The 19,675-nt window shown below is 47.5% G+C and overlaps 1 protein-coding gene across 3 annotated transcripts in view; it reads left to right on the forward strand.

Moving 5' to 3' along the window:
* The window catches only part of LOC144102109 (DNA excision repair protein ERCC-6-like), a 243,715-nt gene that overhangs the window by 44,534 nt on the left and 179,506 nt on the right, over positions 1–19,675 (forward strand). For 2 of the 3 annotated variants that reach the window (XM_077635397.1, XM_077635398.1), the window contains exons 5-7: positions 1,839–2,177; positions 6,088–6,238; positions 11,537–11,677. In XM_077635397.1, coding sequence (XP_077491523.1) covers positions 1,839–2,177; positions 6,088–6,238; positions 11,537–11,677 — 631 coding nt within the window. The remainder of the gene's footprint in view (positions 1–1,838; positions 2,178–6,087; positions 6,239–11,536; positions 11,678–19,675) is intronic. The other variant, XM_077635399.1, reaches the window with a different exon arrangement.

Raw genomic sequence — 19,675 nt, forward strand, 5'->3', positions numbered from 1 at the left:
CTCGGGCAGTATTATAGCTTTCCACTGCAAGAAGTGTGGCTGTGTCACTGTGTCAGCACCCCATCGGCGGTGGTAAGTTATAAGGAGTGTCGTGTCTTAGGCGTTTCTAACGAGGGTATTATGTTTTTTGTTCTTGTTTGCGCCCTGACCTTTAGGTTTTAGCTTTATGTTTTCTTTCTTGTACCTATGATGATGTGCTTCCCTTGTGGTTTGGCGCTGCTACCAGTGTTACATGACTTTCCTTTTCGTTGCTGCGCATGCCCGCTGTACTCTATATGTATACGTCGCGCGCAGCAATGAACGTTATTGAAGTTGTCGCTTTGTGGTGTCTCCCCTCGTGTCCGTGTTGGTCCTTGCGCGGTGAATGTAGGCATGAAATACCAGCAACTGATTTTAAATGAGCAGAGATGCAGCATACGCTCATCTTCTACTGGAGAACACCACTCGCCTCGAGGAAAGCCACAGCAGTCTTGAAGCGGATTTCAACACCTGGCAGAAAATCATGTGTGCCTCGTGTTTGCATGGAAATAGCCAGGAGTAATATTGGAGTTAACATGCTGCAACCTACCAACATGTCACACGTGTAGCAGCACGAACAGTTCATTGGTGATGCGCTCAGAGTACATGCACCAAGCGTCAACTGCCCCATTCCGGACAGGGGGACACCACCACATGACCTGTGCTTATGCAGTCATGTAGACTTTGTGGGGTTGATTGGGGAGATAAGTACGTTCTCCCCACTCAATCGCGGCTGACACGGTTCAAAGCCGCCCGGACCCCACCCCGTGATCGCGTACGCTACCGAGCGCTCGCCGACCACGGCGGGCCTTGCTCTGGGGGAACAAAGGAACGACACATTGGCTGACACAAACAGGCATTTATTGCTACAGAAATAATAACGCCAGCTAGCAACAAGGTACGCTAATGAATCAAGGTCGTCCTACTCACCAGCAAGGTTCCGAGCGAATGTTCGCCCGCGCTAGGGCAAGGGATATATACTCCGAAGGCCGGATGGGACGAGTACAGGAGCCTGTCTCCCCGTCGCTTCCTCGCCCCCCCGGCGAAGAGCGGAGCCTCGAGCGACGCGTCCGCTCAGGCCGACGATCCCAGCCGAAGCCCCTCTCCCGCGCGCGGGCTTTGGCAGTCTCCGCACAGCGATGCTGGCGCCCTCTCTTGCCAGTTAATGTAACTCACAAGGGAATGCGCTCAGCCTCGAGGTGAGACCGCCTCTGCACGGTGCCTCGCGGGAAAGCAAACTCAGGGGGCTGCAGGGCAGGTCCCCACAACTTGTATTGGCCCTTTTATGACCAATAGTGGACGCGTAAACACACCGGCTGTTGTACCCGGGATGCCGAAGCTACAAGAAAATTTTGCGGGGTACGTCAGACTAATAATTCTGTCCTACATACCCGGCGGAAAAATGTACTGGGTCTGACCGATGTACTGTCACGCTCAGTATGAGCTACACCGCCCTAACGCCTGCCCGGGTGCTCGCGCACTGTAGCTCTTTCTAAGCGCGATAGTACCTTTAGTTTCAGCCTCCAAAAACACAGTGACTGGATGAGTCTGACATGTGAAAAAAAAAAAATGTACTGGGTCCATCTGACATATCTTTAGCCACAGCCATGAAACGATGCTGTGCAGCAGCAATAATTTGCAAAGGAAAAGCATTTTAGGAGGGACTGTGAGTGATGGGACATTTGTTACGTGTGAAATTAAATGTGTTGGGATGTTGTATGTGCACTGCTCATTGCATGCATATTTGTGTGTACATATATGTTCAAGCTGTTCAAGGACAGCGTTACAAGAACAATTTCAATTCACTTGCATGCGCACAGAAGAGCCAGGCAGTGGATGGCAAGCGACACTGGGAAGCGGTTTCTTCCAGCAGGAGACTGAGGAAGAGATGCTGATCCGCACAGGTCAGATGACTCCATTTGGCACCGTTGCCAAGGAGCCCGGTGCAGTGCCATGCAGGCCGCCGCTGGAGGAGGCTGCTGTCCTTTCTCCTCCTCGCAAGAGGAGGAGGGAGCAGCTGCCCAGTGGCGACCCCCTGGTGGATGAGCCGGAGGAAGAGGGTGATGGTGGGCGCGACGGAGGCGAGTCGGACGATGAGTATCGACCCGAAGGAGAAAGCCCAGATAGTGAGGACGACGACCTCCCTGCCTCCGAGAAAGGTACGGCCACTTTTGCAATGTAGCCAGAGGGCAGTTCCCCTCTCTTCCGGTTAAGCAGTGCCATCTGACAGCTAAGACAAGAAATTTAGTAGGAACGGACTAAGGCACTACGGATTGCGCTGGTGCCCATCGCTTTTGTGTTTTTGAATGCTAATGACAGGAGTTCTGAATCCTTTGGTTATCGTGCGTATATATTTTTGTCTTTATTTTTTTTTTTGCCAAGAATTAACAGCAGGCATATTATTTAATGCCTCCCCTGGATGTATGTTACCTTTTAGGTTGCATTTCGACAATTTTGCGACATGATCAGTGTCTAAAATGGTGTCATATTTGCCAGAAGGCGAAACCGGAAGTTGTGATGGTGTACCAATGAGAGAACGGACTTAGAATCCGTCATACATCATACACTTAGCTCCGCCTTAAGGATATAATGATAGCTTTGATGGGTTACTGCCCATGTGGGCGGAATTGGTCATTCTCGACTTAACACTCACTGATCCCTGGGAGTCCTCGTACCACTCCTGGTGCAATGGTGCTGCAGTTAAGTGATGTCCCTGCGATGGCAGGTGCTGCTAATGGTGGGGCTTGTGCAATTCAGGTTGCTCCTCTTGGGTAACCTCTCACGACCAGTTATTAACTGCAACCTGCCACGGTGGTCAACTCGCTCACAATCCAATGGGCAGGTCGTGATGATGATCAAGGTCATGTGACCGAGGTTGCTTCTCTGGATCTTAGTTCTTGTAAACCAGCGCAACGGCTCAAAGCCAAACAGAAAGGGACAAAACACAGCGCTGAAATAACAACAGAATAGATTTATTCAGGTCACCATGCAGTGGTTAAATACACTCTGGTATCACAGAATAACGGAAAAACAGAGAAAAACAAGACATATCATTGTGATTGTGCGAAAGCTTTGCCGAAGCACGTAATCTATGACATTAGGTATCCGTGTTCTTTTTCCAAGATAGCAACAGAAGCGGTGCTTATGCATTGTGTACCTATCCTTATGATTTCTGATGCCTCTGTTATCTCCCTGGTGAGCTGGTCTTTGCTTTTTGCTACAATTTTACTGCTCTTGAACATTGGGCGGCATGAGCAATCACCACAGTGAATCCCGATATGGCGGACGGCATTCTTCACATTATTGTTGTGCTCCTTAATTCTTTCAATTAAACACCGACCAGTTTGGCCAACGTACGACCGACCACAAGACAGAGGAATTGAATATACCAAGTTATCTTGGCACTGAACATATTTCTTCTCATGCTTCTTCATGCACACAGGAACATCGCGACATGTTTTGTTTGCCGATTTACACGCGCACATAAGGTCCTCAATTTTACAGGGGCTGAAAACACAACATCTACTCCAGCACGTTTTCCTATTCTTTTCAAATTGTGCGATAAAACATGAATGTAAGGAATTATGGATACGTTTTTTCCTCGGCTAACTTGGTTGGCAGTAGCTCCAAGTTTCAACTTCTTCAGCATTCCCTCCGCTACCGAAGTTAACAAGTTCGTTAACTATTGTTCGTGTAAAAAAACGTTGGGCGGAATATGGCCGTTTCTTCCACGTAGCGTTCTGGTGAGATCCTGGCCTGAATTAGTTAAAATGAATCCATAACAGTACCTCTTGCGGGGCTAGTTGGTGGAACATTGTCTAACAAAGGTAAAAACAGGACGGGCACTGTCCTGTCCGTCTTTCCATGTGGTTTATGTCAAATTTAGCACTGTTTTTACCTTTGTTAGACGATGAATTCATAAGTCCACATCATCTGTCGCAGTTCCGGTCAGAAAAGAGTGCTTTTGCAAAGCTTGTACTAGTCGTTCTCGGTGACTGGAGGACGACAGCAGACGCCCTAAAACAAATGGCGATCTCTGCTCACGTGCGTTCATTTGCAGCACTGTAAATTCTTGCAGTTGGCATTTGCTATCCTAGCTGTGCACATTTTAAATGTGTACCAGCTCGCTGTCATTTCTATGCGAAGCACTGAAATCAGTGAAGTCAAGCCACAAGTGAGGCAAAAAAGCGAAAAACATTTTTAAACTGCTAAGCATACAGTAGACAGTGAACCAAGCACAGAGAAGTAACAAAGATTACAATAAGCAGCGATTAAAACCTATTTCATTTGCCCTCTTTTCTGCATAAAAAGCAGTAGGCGCAACAATCAGTACTGAGAAAACATCTCTTTAAAAACGGTAAAAGCAACAACCAGGCGCAACATCGAAGTGTGAAGATGATCTAGCTGAAAAACTGATGTGTGTGAGAGCCAACAATTCACACGGCTAAACGATAAAAAGTCATGGCAAAAGGAAAGATGTAAAAAAATTAAAAAGCTAAAATTTGAAGACTAGAAGAGAAAAAAAAGGGGGGGGGGGGGGCAATGCAAAGACGTGTAAAAGTAAAAGGAGAAGGAAAAAGCCCACCGGAAAAACCAGGTTAAACTCACATAAAACGGGCAGGAATGCTTTGTTTGAAAGTGAAACTCAAGGCGTACTAATGGAGGTACACCCATGAGCCCGAAAAGACCTGTTGCCATTTGGATCTGCACATTCTAAGATGGTTCTAATGATCTGCACATTCTAGGATCTGAGAGATATTGTGTCCTTTCCTTTCCTCAGAAACCTTTCCTTTCCTTAAAATACATGCTTTCGCATTCCTCCACATAAGCAAGTGTAAGTGCCCTCAGAATTTTGAAGCAAAGTGATTTCGCCGATTTGCCAGTTGACCTCCAAACGAGCCAGAGGTCAAGTGTGGCTATAGGCCTTACCATGTCGGCTGCTGCCCCGAATAACGTGGGTTCCATCTCGGCCGCGGTGGTTGCATTTCAATGGAGGCAAAATTCTAGAGGCCTGTATACTGTGTGATGTTGGTGCATGTTAAAGAACCCCAGGTGGTCGAAATTTCCGGAGTCCTTCACTACGGCATCTCTCATAGCCCGAGTCGCTTTGGGATGTTAAACCCCCATAAACCATAAAAAAGCCTTACCATAATTTTTTGGTGCACAGTCCCGAAGCAAAGAGGATGTTGTTCTATCACTGTGCTCTTGGATGACGATGAGGACGCTGCAGCTAGTGCTTGGGTGACTTGGTTTTTGGTGGGCCTTCTGTGTGTGGCCTGTCGCGCCTGCTGCTGAGCTAATCCCCGTAATATTTGGTGGAGGTTGTGCTGGACACTACACCAAACCCTGGACCTCCGGCCGCCCACTGCCCAGCGACAGAACAACGTCCTCCTCGCTTCGCGACTGTGTACTGTAACAATATGTGGTCCAGCATGGTGTCGCACCACTTGACCTCTGACCTTTCGATTCGCCGGTAGAGGGCAGTAGAATAGGCCGCAGCGTTCATTGGGTGTCCAACCTCTTGCAGTCAACCATTAATTTAACCGCCACCTGGCAGGGTGGGCGCGCTGCCTATCTAGTGTGTGGAACGCACTAACGTTAGAGACGCCAAGCCGCGTCTGCTTGCCCGATACACCACAGCTTTCATTCTGTAACCAGGTTCAGTAGTAGTTAAACTGCAGCTAATTTTTTTAAACCCCCCAGCGCTGCATCTGAAAGCCTTGACTAGCAGGCCAACACTGGAGAGAAAATTAGTTTACAGTTATGTTGCAAGCGTGGTCTCCTGGTGTTGCAGTAGCTAGGCCGAAGATGGGCCACTCCTCTTAGACATTCCTTGCTCTGTACTGCACTTCACACGAGAGGTTTTCCCTGCCAGAAGAAGCAAAGATTGACCTTCCCAGAAAATGTAAAGAGCACCAATGAGGAAATAGACACGGTGGACATTTCGTGAAGGGGAAGAATGTTTGGATTGACAATGTGAAAATAAAATGCACACATTGTCTGAGCTTGTAAAAGTGGAAGCATAATCAATATGCCCAAGGTGCTTGCCCACTGTGCTTCTCTGTGCAGAAGGCAAATGGCGAGGTGGAAGCCGGAGGCCCGGGAAGTCAACCAGGGGGACCCATGCATCATCATCATCACTATCACCGTCATCCAGAAAGAAGCTCGCCCGGAAGCTCACTGATGATGGCAACTATGCTGCCTACCTCAGGAGGCTCAAGTAGGTGGCTTTCATGACAGGCTTGCTAATCTCTCTGTTTTACCCAGAACTGGGCGTTGCATATGCAATGATGAAACTACGAAAAGAAATGTAATAGACTACTCTGTGTAAAAAGCAAGCTCTGGTATTTCTCAGCAGATGCCACATTAACTCGAATGTAACAAAAGCTTTAATGCAAAAGGGTTACAAATAGGCTGACATCATCAAGCGGCCACATGACACACACAGCAAGCTGAGCGCCGCCACTTCAGACAGTCCTGTGCATGAAACTTGTCTATATATACCCGCCACTGGCTGACCGCCATGCGGTGCCCGTTTTCCCGACAATATTCGTGCCAAAATTGTGATGCAACCGTTTGTCATGCAGCGTTCCAGGTGGTGTCATACGATTTCTCATTACATATAGCTTATATGTGCTAGTCAAGTTGGCTAGCTTGTGACAGGGATTCAGACCGGTGGCATATGCACCTTTGCCTTCCCAGACATTCGTATCAAAATTGTGATACAGTCAGTTGTTGTACAGTGTTCCGAGTGGTGTCATACACTCCATCAACCGGGTGGGTGCGTTCCGGCAGTATCAAACTGCCAAACCACAGCCGAATATCGGCGTCTTGAGTCCACGACATGCAAACACAGCCAACCTCACTGCCATGCAGTGAGAGGGTCCTAACATTTGGGATGTGGTGCTCGACCACATAAACTCATAGAAAAGAACATTAATGCACGTATAAACTTTACGCATAAACAGTGCACCCAGGGACAGTAATGCTTTCGCATTCCCGCACGTAAGCAGTATTAAAGGGACTATGCAATAAATTAATTGAAATTACGTAAAGCAGACAAGAGATGGGCATTTCATCACTCGTCACCCCAGCACAAGAATTTTTAAGCTAGCATCAATAACAACGAAGATATAGACGATTAAAAATTACGCCCCTCCTCTCCCCACTCAACTCGTCCACCCGGGGCACCAGACAAAAATAAAGAAAACAGCACTGGGACTGGGCCCCGTCCATGAATACGTCATCCGCTGACGTTCCTTTTGCAACTTCCAGTTGTTGCTCCTAGCACCCCAGCAGCAGCGTCGGCGGCCTGATTGCGGCACATCGGGTTTCTTTGCTTGTCGTCTGTAGTAGTTAGCAGTAATGGACCCGGACCTCGAGGCGCGACTGCTCGCTCTTACGGCCGCGATGGGCATCGAGCCCTATGCGTTCACGCCGTACCGACTGAATGCCAGCGATGACAGTAGCGACTCGGCGAGCCACTGCGAGTGGCTCCGGAACTCCCGACAGAAGGAGCCGGCAGAGGAAAATTGAAACCATATTCGCGAATTCAATGCCCTGGCTCGCGCTTGCCCGAGAGGGTCGCGCGGCGGCACGAGCACACGATTTTCACGGCTACCGGAAGTGTGCCCGTGACGTCGTGGCTGCCGTGGCTCCAGCGAATGAGAGCGTGTGGTGGCCTGGCGATGTCATGAGTACAGCGACGTCTTTTTTCACGATTTTAGTTTCAAAATCGGTCTCTACGAGCACACCAATCGGCCCGCGAAATTTAAAAAACACGGTTTTTAGAAATTCATAATAAATTGCCGGCTCAGTTCCGAAGACTCATACTTGGTGTGAATGCTTCTTAGCAACATTTATAAGCATTTTTTAAAACGTTTACAAGCCAGTTTTTATTCATTGCATAGTCCCTTTAAGTGTCTGACCTGAATTTTTCTTTTTTTAACATTACAGTCAAGCAATTTTTCAGGCCTGGCAGCACCTGTAAAATAGTCCAAGTAACTGAACGGTCCAAAAAAATTTGTGAGCTTCAAAAAAACCTTTGTTGAGAAAAGCGAGCTAGAACAATAGAAATTTTGCCATTTCTTATGTTCCACTTATAATCTTGCCAGAGTCATGACTTTGCTGTGCTTGGTGACCATATTTCTTTGGAAGTGAAATGCAAATCTGCTGTGCGATGTCAGTGCTTGTTAAAGAACCCGATGCGGTATAAATTAATCCAGAATGCCCCATTAGGGTTCCGCTTCAGTACGTAACAGACACGTGTTAATGACATCCTAGTAGGAATCAAGAGGAAGAAATGGGCTTGGGCAGGGCATGTAATGCGAAGGCAGGATAACCGCTGGTCCTTAAGGGTGACGGAGTGGATTCCAAGAGAAGGCAAGCGTAGCAGGAGGCGGCAGATTAGGTGGGCGGATGAGATTAATAAGTTTGCGCAGTCATGGTGGGCGCAGCTGGTAAAGGACATGGTTAATTGGGGAGACATGGGAGAGGCCTTCTTAGCCCTGCAGTGGACGTAGTCGGCTGATGATGATGACTTGTCTTTGACTTGCACACCTCATGGCATGATATCAGAATATGCAACACAGTCTCTGTTAAACCTGTTCCCCCGCTCCGTTTCGACATGGCCAGCCAGCTTCATCATCATGCTTCAGTACAGCACCGGCTGGGCGAGGAGGGAAGCCTCCCTAATGGGGGAAGCTGAAGCAGCGATGGGAGCGCCCATCGAAGGTTACGTGGAACTACGCGGAGCCGGCGAGAGTCTCTTCGGGATCCGGCCAGCATCACGAGTGGTTGCAGCTGCATGCTTTCATCACCTTCCTTGGAAGGCGCACGGAGTTCCGTCGTGCCTTGCCGCTGGACTTCTGGTTCCAGGCAGCGAAGTGAGCGCAGTAAACGCGCTCTCGGCACCTTCCCCACTCAGGAGTGTGGGGTTGAATTGGGGAGATTGATACGTTCTCCCCACTTAATCAATCACGGCTGACACAGTTCAAAGCCGCCCGGACCCCACCCCATGATCGCGTACACTGCCGAGCGCTCGCCGACTATGGTGGGCGTTGCTCTGATGGAACAAAGGAACGACACATTGGCTGACACAAACAGGCATTTATTGCTACAGCAACAATAACGCCGGCTAGCAACAAAATACGCTAATGAATCAAGGTCGTCCGACTCGCCAGCAAGGTTACGAGCGAATGTTCGCCCGGGCTAAGGCAAGGGATTCCCCGAGGCCGGTCTGGACGAGATATGGGAGCGAGTCTCCCCGCCACTTCCTCGCCCCGCTGGCGTAGAGCGGAGCAACGAGCGACACATCCGCTCGCGCCGATGATCTCAGCCAAAGAACCTCATGCCCTCTCCCGCACGCAAGCTGCAAGCCGTCTCATGCTGCGATGCCAGCGCCCTCTCTTTCTAGTTAAGGTAAATAACTAGGGAATATGCCCCTCCTCCAGGCAAGGCTGCACGGTGCATTGCGGGAAAGCAAGCCACAAGGGGAAACTGCGAGGCTGATTCCCCACAGGAGAACTGCAAATCATAATCAATTAGTCAGACAGACAGAGCAGAACGGTGGGTCTAAAAATTAACATGCAGAAAACCAAGGTACTGTTCAACAGTCTAGCAAGGGAACAGGAGTTCACAATTGGTACTGAGGTGCTGGAAGCGATAAAAGAATATGTCTACTTAGGACAGGTAGTGACCGCTGATCCGGATAATGAGAGGGAAATAACTAGAAGACTAAGAATGGTGTGGAGCACATATGGCAGTTTCTCTTAGATCATGAATGGCAGTTTACCAATATCCCTCAGGAGAAAGGTATACAACAGCTGTATACCGGTACTCATCCATGGGGCAGAAACATGGGGGATAAAGAAAAGGGTTCAACTTAAGTTAAGGATAATGCAGTGAGCTATGGCAAGGAAAATAGTAGGTGTAACATTAAGAGACGGTAAGAAGGCAGAGTTGGTCAGGCACATGACATCCTAGTCGAAATCAAGAGGAAGAAATGGGCTTAGGCAGGGCATGTACTGCGAAGGCAAAATAACCTCCAAATCGCCAGACCAACCTGGCCAGAATTGCCACCCGCAGCTGGGGCATTGAAATAACCGCTGGTCCTTGAAGTAATGGTCTAGATTTCAAGTGAAGGCATGTGTAGCAGGGTCAGAATGTTAGCAGGGTGGATGAGATTAAGAAGTTTGCAGGGATAGGTTGGCCATGGCTGGTGCAGGGCAGGGTTAAATGAAGAGATAAGAAAGAGGCCTGTGCCCTGCACTGGGCGCAAGTCAGTCTGATGATGATGGCTAATGTTCAAGATGCATAATAACAAGAAATGTTGTACTGTATTTATGCACATAATTTGCGCAGTTTTTATTCAGAAATTAGGGCTCCAAGAAGGGGGTGCGCAAATTACGCGGGGATTTCGCAAGCTCAACTTAAAAAAACTTCACATAGGTCATAACGCGCAATATAGGTATAGTGTATGTTGCTGTGTCAGCACCCGGACCCACACCCCACGATGGCCCCTCCCCCGTTTGCGGGATGGCATGAAGGTGCATGCACGAAGCTCATTAAGACGCTAAAACAGCGTTATCGCTTGCGGCCCAGCCAATTGTTCGGTAGTTCTGGATTCCGTAAGTTTGCTTTCGCAACTTTGTCCGGGACAGCAAGCGCGAATCAATAAATCAATCATCACACCACACAATTCTATAACAGTATTGCGCGAGCGTCGACCAAACTGCTTGTCAATGCCTTATCACACCGCGGAGCGGCAAAGCCAGCGATAATGGCCACGTGAGCACAAGTTTGCCAGCACAACGATTGTCGTCTACGGGCAAACTTGTGCGCACGTGGTTATTCTCGCTGGCTTAGCCGCTCTGCACCGTGATAAGGTGCTGACAAGCAGTTTGAAACTTGCCGTATAGTTGTGATATCCCATCGCAAGACACAACCGAACAACAAAAGACAAGCCGTCAGAGCCACCAAGAAAAGCGTAGCTGGCAGTCGAGTCACATGCATCAGCCAAACAAACAGCGGTCCTCCCTGGAAGCGCTGCGAGCCATTCCGAATGGCGATGCCGCTGGTGCCGCCGCGATTGTAACAGCGGCCCGACGCCACCATGAATGCCCAGTGCACAAAAGATTCAAAAAGCCTTCTGAACAGACATGATGGTGGTCTAGCTCAGCACGGTGCATAAAATATGCGAGTAAAAAAATTTTTTTATAAACCGGGGTGATAAATAAGTTAAGGGTGCGCAAATTACGCGAGGGCGCAAATTATGCGCGTAAATACGGTATTTTACATGACTGCGCATTTGCGTGTTTATTGCAATGATTCTTGTTTGAGTGGCTGTGGTGCGGCTAGATTAGTGTTTATGTGTGTTGCATTTGCTTAAGATATCTCAGGGAAGAAAGGCCATTCAGCCCTGAGCAAGATGATACTGTAAAAGTTGCAAGCATCAAGCATGAGGTGATGGAAACTAGCACTTGTAAGAGAGAGAGCTCACTGGGCGTCATTTTTCCAGGGAGCACCGCCGCCTGAGACTGCTGGAGAAGCATCGGAGGATTGTGGAAAGCGACGGAAGCGATGACGGCTCGGAGGAAAGTGCCATCGACATCGATGATGAGTTCCGTGTGCCCAAGGAGATCTGGAACAAGCTGTACCGGTGGGATCACATGTCTGGCATTTCAAAAGTGCCACATATACAACTCCACAACAACTTTTTCTGGCAATGGAGCGGATGCTACGGAACTGTAACATGCAGCAGAATATAGCCCTCGCTTGCAGTTATTAGTTTTTTCTCAAAACATAGTATGTTGTGAATATTTCTAACACAACTGCTAAACTTCTTAAGTTCAACATTGAAGATCAAGGAAAAAAAGTTTTCATGATTGCAACAAAGTTGCTAAGCATGTCTAGTTACAAGAAGCTTCAGTCCTGGCGTCAGTCCTGTCTTTTGTGTGCCTTCTGTGTCCCCGTTTCTTGCGCCATTACCAGTTTTTCTTTCAACATGAACCAACTCGCCCAAACTAGAGTTTTATAAGAAGCTTCAGTAGATGGTGCCAGCTTCTCCAGCAATGGAATGAAATTACGTGTGAGACTGCCATGTGCATGGTCGTGGTGCCGAACTATTTGGTGTAATGACACAGCTATGGGTGCTCTCCCCCTGTGGCGTTCCCTTCATGGCCAAGGAAAGGTGTCTGTGGATCACGGCCAGCCTGAAGCGGTGGTGCTTTGTATGGCCTGCATACTGGGGGCGTTTCCTCTCCGCATGGCACTGTCACCTTCCACAGGCGGGCAGGCCGGTTGCTTGGGGCAGTTTTGCTTGAAAATAGCAAAATAAATTTCAGCTTGAAAATATACAAGCTGCTGTGTAGTCAAGCCTGAGGCGGAGGCCGGCACATGTTTTATGCATTCACTAAGTTGTGATTTTTGAATCCTTCGAGAGCAGGGGTGGGGAGACAATCAGGTTTACTTTCGCCAATGAAATGTATCAAACTTGAGGAGCACCCAGATTAGCTGCAGTGCTTTGTGTGCAGTGGAACCCCACTGTGCACTTTTTCATGGGAGAGCGAAAAAAAAAGCTAAGTAACTTGGAAGCACACGTGCAAGTAAAATCTACATCACCATGCGCCGTTTTTTCGTTACTGTTTTGCTTCTTGTGAAAAGATGATGCTTCGCTGTTTTCATGGCAGCCTCCACTTCATCCTCATCTGTTGGAACCTAAAAATTACATTTGTGAGCTGCAGGCGACAGGGCTGTCCACATGCCAGTTGCAGCAGTATAGTTTTGTTCTTGCGCCTTAGATTGGTCACGCTTGTACTGCAGCAGTGACAAGATTAACATTGCCCGCAAGTGTGAGCTTGGGTGTAACATGCCGGAAGCCCCTGAACATGGCGGTGTCCGCTTTGGCTCCGTTGATATTCTGTGCACGCTAAATGTAGGCTTTAAAATGAGGACTCGTGGTGAGCTGCTATTGCGGAAGCATTTGCGACGAAGTTTGCGGGAAAGCCACCACAGCTGCAGCGTAAGAGCCAAGTTTGTTTTACATGGGTTTTTATGGGACGGGACTGGCTTTACGAAATGTAGCAGCCAGGAAACTGGGCACCCGGGAGCATAACAGTGGGCTTCTAATTTTTTGGGGCCACACGACATCTTGTCAGTGTTGGCCTTTGTTGTTTTTTGCTGAAACATGAGGCTGTAAGGTAGCAAAGTCAGTGGCTGTTCCAAAATGTAGACCTGCCGCTAGCACATCAATATCTCTTATGACACAACTGAGTCAGAGCAGTATGCATCATGGATAAAATCAGGCGGAAAAATTTGCAAGAGACTACGCAGTGGAACTGCAGAGGGCGCTCTAATAAGGTTGGGGAAATTAAAACAAAATCATTATATGGCAAGCTGTATTCATGGGCATTCTTGTTACAGGGACACAATCGGTTTTGTCCCATCACAGGATATATACGGTACCAATGCCCTTCCATCCGTGATAAAAGAGCAAGAGTAGAGACGGAAACGCTGCCATCTGTATTAGGGCCAACGTTGCCATAACACCGCTTGACTTGAGCAAGGGGTGCAACACTCAGCAGGAAGTAGCTGCGGTACTCACGTACCCAAACAAAGTACTAGTGTCCGTGCATGCTCGTCCCAGAAACACAGTACTAATTAATCTTGGGATTCAAGGCACATGGATAGGTGAAACATAACTGTGATTAATACCCTGGAACCCTGGTACTAATAGGTGAAGGTTTTAACGTTCCGCTCAGTGCTTGGGGATATGATTATGATTCCAAAAGGGGTGATCAAGTTTCTTCACAGAAATGGAGTTTACACTGTTAAATCACCTAGGGGTCACAGCACTGCCTACAACACACTCACCAGATCTGGTGTGGTGGAAAGGCCCTGGTGCACTACAATGGCAGGCAGAATTGGATGCGTGGGGCAGTGGCCATTAGCATAGGTTTCATTTGGGACAAATCAAGAAAATTCGAAGAGAAGTTTCTATAACACATTGGGATGGCGTTTGGCAGGATACAAGAACCCCTGCAGTTAGCCCGAATAGTCGTGGGCTCAACTTTCAAATTTTTCTCAAGAATCATACCATTACAACAACAGTAAACTAAGATCAGCCAACTCCCGACTTCACCTTCTACAACATTGGGCGTGCCAAAAACAGGCAGAGGTACAGGCTGCCTGGCACTCTGAAGACGTGCAAAGAAAAACTGACGGGGACTGAGTGACGGCGCAAGGTTTGAAGGCTTATTAAAACGAAATGCAAATCAAACATAAGTGCAAAAACAAGGTTTGTACAGTAGGAGGTCACAAAGTAAAACTGCCAAGGGGACTTCCCATCAGAAATATGTTAGTATGTGCACACAACTTTGGCAGAGGAGCTGGAAAAAGATAGAAATAAAATTGAAGCCTGCTAGTATAATTTGCGGCAATGAAAAACTTATACCATAAGGGCGCCAAAACCACACACACACACGCACGAGAGAAGAGAACTGGACAGAGCACCACTCGCAACTGGTTTAATTTGCAGAAACCACATACATGCGTATATGTGCAGTCAGCCAGCGTTTGCGCAAGGAGCATACTCGCACATCAAGTCTTACACGATAAGCATCGCTCAAAAAACTGTTTTTCCGCCTTGTACAAAGATACTGATGTGTCACTGACGCACAAACTGCCTTTGTTGCTGATATAGGATGCTTCGATTAGTTCTCTTGCTTTTTACATTGCTACTCCTGGCAAGAATCTGCACCATTGAAAAACATGGCTCACAAGAGTGTGACGGGCAGGATCTGATATGCTTAGGTAAATTTGGGCCCTCTTCATTTTGTTCCACGTTTCTTTCATGTTCCCTAATTCGCTCACTGACACAGCGCCCGGTTTGTCCTATATAGGAACAACCGCATGAGAGAGGAATTTCATAGACTACCCCTTCGGTACATTTCATGAATGGTCACCCATGCTTGGTTCTGCAGCCTCTTTCTTTTTCTTTTTGCTTCAAAAGAAAAAAAAAAGAGGCTGAATGAGTTGATAAGAGATATTTTTTAGTAAAGTATAGAAAGCGGGCTGCGAACGTGCTGATTTGACTACTAGTGGTAATGAATTCCAGGTTTTTATGGTGGAGAAAAAGCAGTTTGTTTTTTATAATTTGTGTTCATTTTTGGTAGAAGCATATTGTTTTGTTCAGAGAACAGAGTGTTTATTTATTCATTTATTTATTTATTCAAAATACCTTACAGGGCCCAGAAGGGCATTGAGTAAGGGGGGCAAAACAATAGATTAAGCAAATAGGAAGAATAAATTAAAAACAACGCGTGATACAAGGCAAAAATTAAACACAATTATAAATATACAGGGCAAAACGTAACTAAAAGACATACATCACCGCGAGCAACAAAAATTAAATTAGTAGCAAGAATGCATCGCAAGTGCCCAATAGGCATCAAAAGGAAAAAGCAGTAGTCATAAAAAACATACAGATGGCTGAAATTGCACAAGAAACCAAAACTTTGTAAAATACCAACGAGAAGAAAAGGGGACCAAGGACACAGAACAACCTGAAACAAGACACAATGTCGTTAAAGAAAATGTTTGTGCAGTTGGTCTTGAAATGATTGGTGGTTGCCGATAGATGCGATACAGTTGGGAAGATCATTCCAAAGAATAATGGCACGTGGAAGTGCAGATGAATTGAATGCTAAGGTTCTTCCGTAAATGCGTGTAATGCTATACTGATTATGTAGGCGGCGTGAAATGCGTGAAGGCTCTTCGAGGGGCAAGGGAGATGGCCTGGTGCTATGACGATATTTATGAAGTAAGCATAAAAGAGCGATGGAGCGACGAATATGTAATGGTTCGAGGGAGATATCAAGTTTAATCTTAGTGATACTGGACTGGGGGTGGTACTTTTGTGTGATGAAACGAGCGGCTCTATTTTGTACGGATTCAAGCATGTTGATCAGGTAATTTTGATAAGGGGACCACATAGGTGAAGCAAATTCTAGTTGAGGACGCACGATTGTTAAGTAAGCGACTTTTCTCACGTTATTAGGTGTTATTACTATTAGTGATGAAAGATGCGGAAAAACAGAGTACTTTATTATCATTGCGAGCGCGGTAAATTAGAAGAGCTAACCTAAGATTAAGGAGGCATTTTAACGGCAGAATGTTTAGGCCAAAGTAAAGAGGTGAAGCAGAGGTTGTGTATGGGCTGAAAGATATAGTTCGAAGCGCTTGATTTTGAAGATGAGAAATACATGACAAATGGCATGAATAGGTATTGCCCCGCAGTGATATGCAATAATTAAGATGACTGTTAAGGAAAGCATAATACAGGGATAAGAGGAAATGGTATTGAAAGAAATGTCTAGTAGGCTTGTGCGAATATTCGTACGCTTTAAATATCGAAGCGAATAATGTGGTATTCGATTCGGGCTTCGAATCGAATAGCAGTGTTCGGAAATCTCGAATATTTTCAAAGTGTTTCGAAGTTTGAGTCTGTAGGAACATGTGCCTTTATATAGGGCTATGAAAGAGTTGTAATTATTAAATATATACTGAAAGTGGCGATCGGCGACATGTAGAATCGCGCGCCAATGAGTGCTTGAAACTAGACTTTTACCCTTTGATCCTTAATCAACCATGAGGAGCCGTGTGCTTTATAGAATTTTAGTCCCTCGTGGTAGCACTGGACTAATGTCAATAGATATAGACTGCAAGTTCAGGAAATGTAACCGAAATTAGTCATCAGTGCATCTTCTATGCAAACAACGTGTGAAGTTCGTGGCGGCACCATTGCACTGCATCACTGCGATCAGGTAGATTGGGCTCCTAGAGCACGTTGCCCTAAATTAGAAAATCGACTCCGAATTGCCATTTCGCAGGGTTCGCGACCATTCTGGAATCACAGAAGCTCGTAAATCAGCTCAAATATATGCACAGCATTCATAAGCACTCCGTAGAGGATGCGGCAACGCGAAGCGAAGACCACAGCAGAAAACCAGAGAACTCCCTGGCCGCGGCCATGGATTGGATTGGATTGGCCATATTGGTGATTTTTTCTGGCTGCTTTTTAGACGGTTTGGCGTTGTGGCTATTAGGGAGATTTAGTTTCACGTACGTAGAGGCTTCACGTACGTAGAGCTCTTACGGGTGACCAGTGCGCATGCGTAGAACGCAAAGGGTATGCGTGAGTCTCACGTGCATACGTGAGGATACTACTTCTTCACAGCCTCGGCGTAGAAGGTCAGCGCATATTTTACACATTACCACTTTCATTGTTGGACAACGTCAAGCTCGGTGAGCAAACTGCTACTGAGGAAACGTCGGAAGATAGCAAGGGCACAGGCGACACAAGGCCTGAAGTATCGTCGTACGATATCGGCAACAAGCAATGTTGTTGCCGAACGGCATCGTTTCAGTAGGCGAGTTCAGCAAGCTGGTGATTCAGTGAAGGAGTACATCACTGCATTGCGGGAGCTTTCTGCTACATGCTCTTTTCCTGTTGAAGAAGATTCGCTGCGTGACCAGTTCGTTGCTGGTATTTCGTCTCGGAGCTTGCGCGAGCGTCTTCTGCTTGAAGGATCGTCTCTCTCGTTCGCTAGAGCAGTACTACTGGCAAGGCAGTTTGAGCAGGCGTACAATGATCTGCAAGAATTTCCTTCTGTAGATGTTGGACGCATAAATACTCGTGGAAATACGCCTACGCGTACACCAGAATCCGACGAGAGCTCGAAGTGGTCGCACAACCGCCAGTCTCATTGTTACCGCTGCGGTTCATCCCAGCACAATGCAGCATCAGTTCGCTGTCCAGCCAAAAGCAAGCGTTGTCACCATTGCGGTGTCATGGGTCACTTCCGCTCTGTTTGCCAGAAACGAGGCTCCGCTCCGGTGCGTGAGGTAGACAGCCAAGACTCTCCTAGCGAGGAAGTTTTGAGCATTCTGGCTGTGACGACGGCCGCTCGCTCCGCTGTTAACGTCACAGTTTCGATTGACCGTGCGGACATAACTTTCCTTGTAGATCCTGGGTCGTCAGTTTCCATTGTTGCACACGATCTTTTTAAGCAGTATTTTGAAGGCCAAGTACTTTTGGCCCCGACTGTTCGGTTACTGGACTATTCAAAACAGCCAATTCCGGTTCGTGGCTGTTTCTTCGCTGACGTTACGTACAAAACTAGCACAACAAGCCTTCTTTTCTACGTCGTAGAACAAGGCACCTCAGTCTTGGGTATCGATGCCATCAAGGCCCTCGGTCTACAGATTGATGGGTCATCTCTGCAATGCCTTGAAACGACGCTAACTTCTAATTCTCGAAGGGAACAGCGCCCTGACCCGACGAAAGCCGTGCAGGATATTAACCTCCCAAAGGAATTAGTTGGCGAGTTTGGATCTCTTTTCGATCCAGGCCTTGGCCTCGCGAAAGGTTTTGTGCATCACGTCAAAACGCGATCCACGGTGCAGCCAGTGCAATCCAAACTTCGGCGCCTTCCGCTCTCGCTACGACCATTGGTCTCGGAAGAGCTCCATCGGTTGGAAAATCTGGACGTGATAGAGAGGGTGGAGGCATCTGAATGGGTGTCACCCATTGTGGTCGTTAAGAAGAAAGAGGGAGGTATTCGCCTCTGTGTAGACCTTCGACAAGCAAACAAAGCTGTCGTAATAGACAGCTTTCCCCTTCCTCATACAGAAGAGCTATTGCATAGTTTAGTGGGGGCTACAAATTTTTCTAAGCTAGACCTCGCATCAGCTTACCACCAGGTCATGCTTCACCCTGCGAGTCGCTAGGGTGCCTCGATGCCAGCGCCGCCGTCCAGGGTGGTGACACGCTTTGGCATGCGCCGCACCGCCGTCTTCTCCGCGCTCGCCATCTTGGGGCAAGTCGCTTTTCGTGCCGCTGCTGTGGAGGGTTCGAAGCCGTGTTTTGCGCTGGATTCTGAGCTGATGAACTGCTTTAATTCACGAAAAATAGCATGCCAGGGTGTTGTGTTCCATTGTGTGCCGGCTCGGCGAAGAAAGGAGCGCGATGTTTTCGTTTTCCACGGGATGAGGGACGGAGAAAATATGGGAGGCGAAAGTGAAGCGTGAGAACTGGAAGGCGAATGACAACGCGAAGATCTGCGAGGTAAGCCACAACGTCTGTGCTCTTTTTATGCATCATTAAAACTCCTTTTTTTGGCTAGTTTGTTCATATAGATAATGTAAAAAAATTTAGCGCGAACAGACACAGACCACGAGGAAGATGAGAGAGAGACACACACACACACACACACACACACACACACACACACACACACACACACACACACACACACACACACACACACACACACACACACACACACACACACACACACACACACACACACACACACACACACACACACACACACACACACACACACACACACACACACACACACACACACACACACACACACACACACACACACACACACACACACACACACACACACACACACACACACACACACACACACACACACACACACACACACACACACACACACACACACACACACACACACACACACACACACACACACACACACACACACACACACACACACACACACACACACACACACACACACACACACACACACACACACACACACACACACACACACACACA

The sequence above is a fragment of the Amblyomma americanum genome, chromosome 8, assembly GCF_052857255.1.
Source record: "Amblyomma americanum isolate KBUSLIRL-KWMA chromosome 8, ASM5285725v1, whole genome shotgun sequence".
In the NCBI taxonomy this organism is placed as follows: Eukaryota; Metazoa; Arthropoda; class Arachnida; order Ixodida; family Ixodidae; genus Amblyomma; species Amblyomma americanum.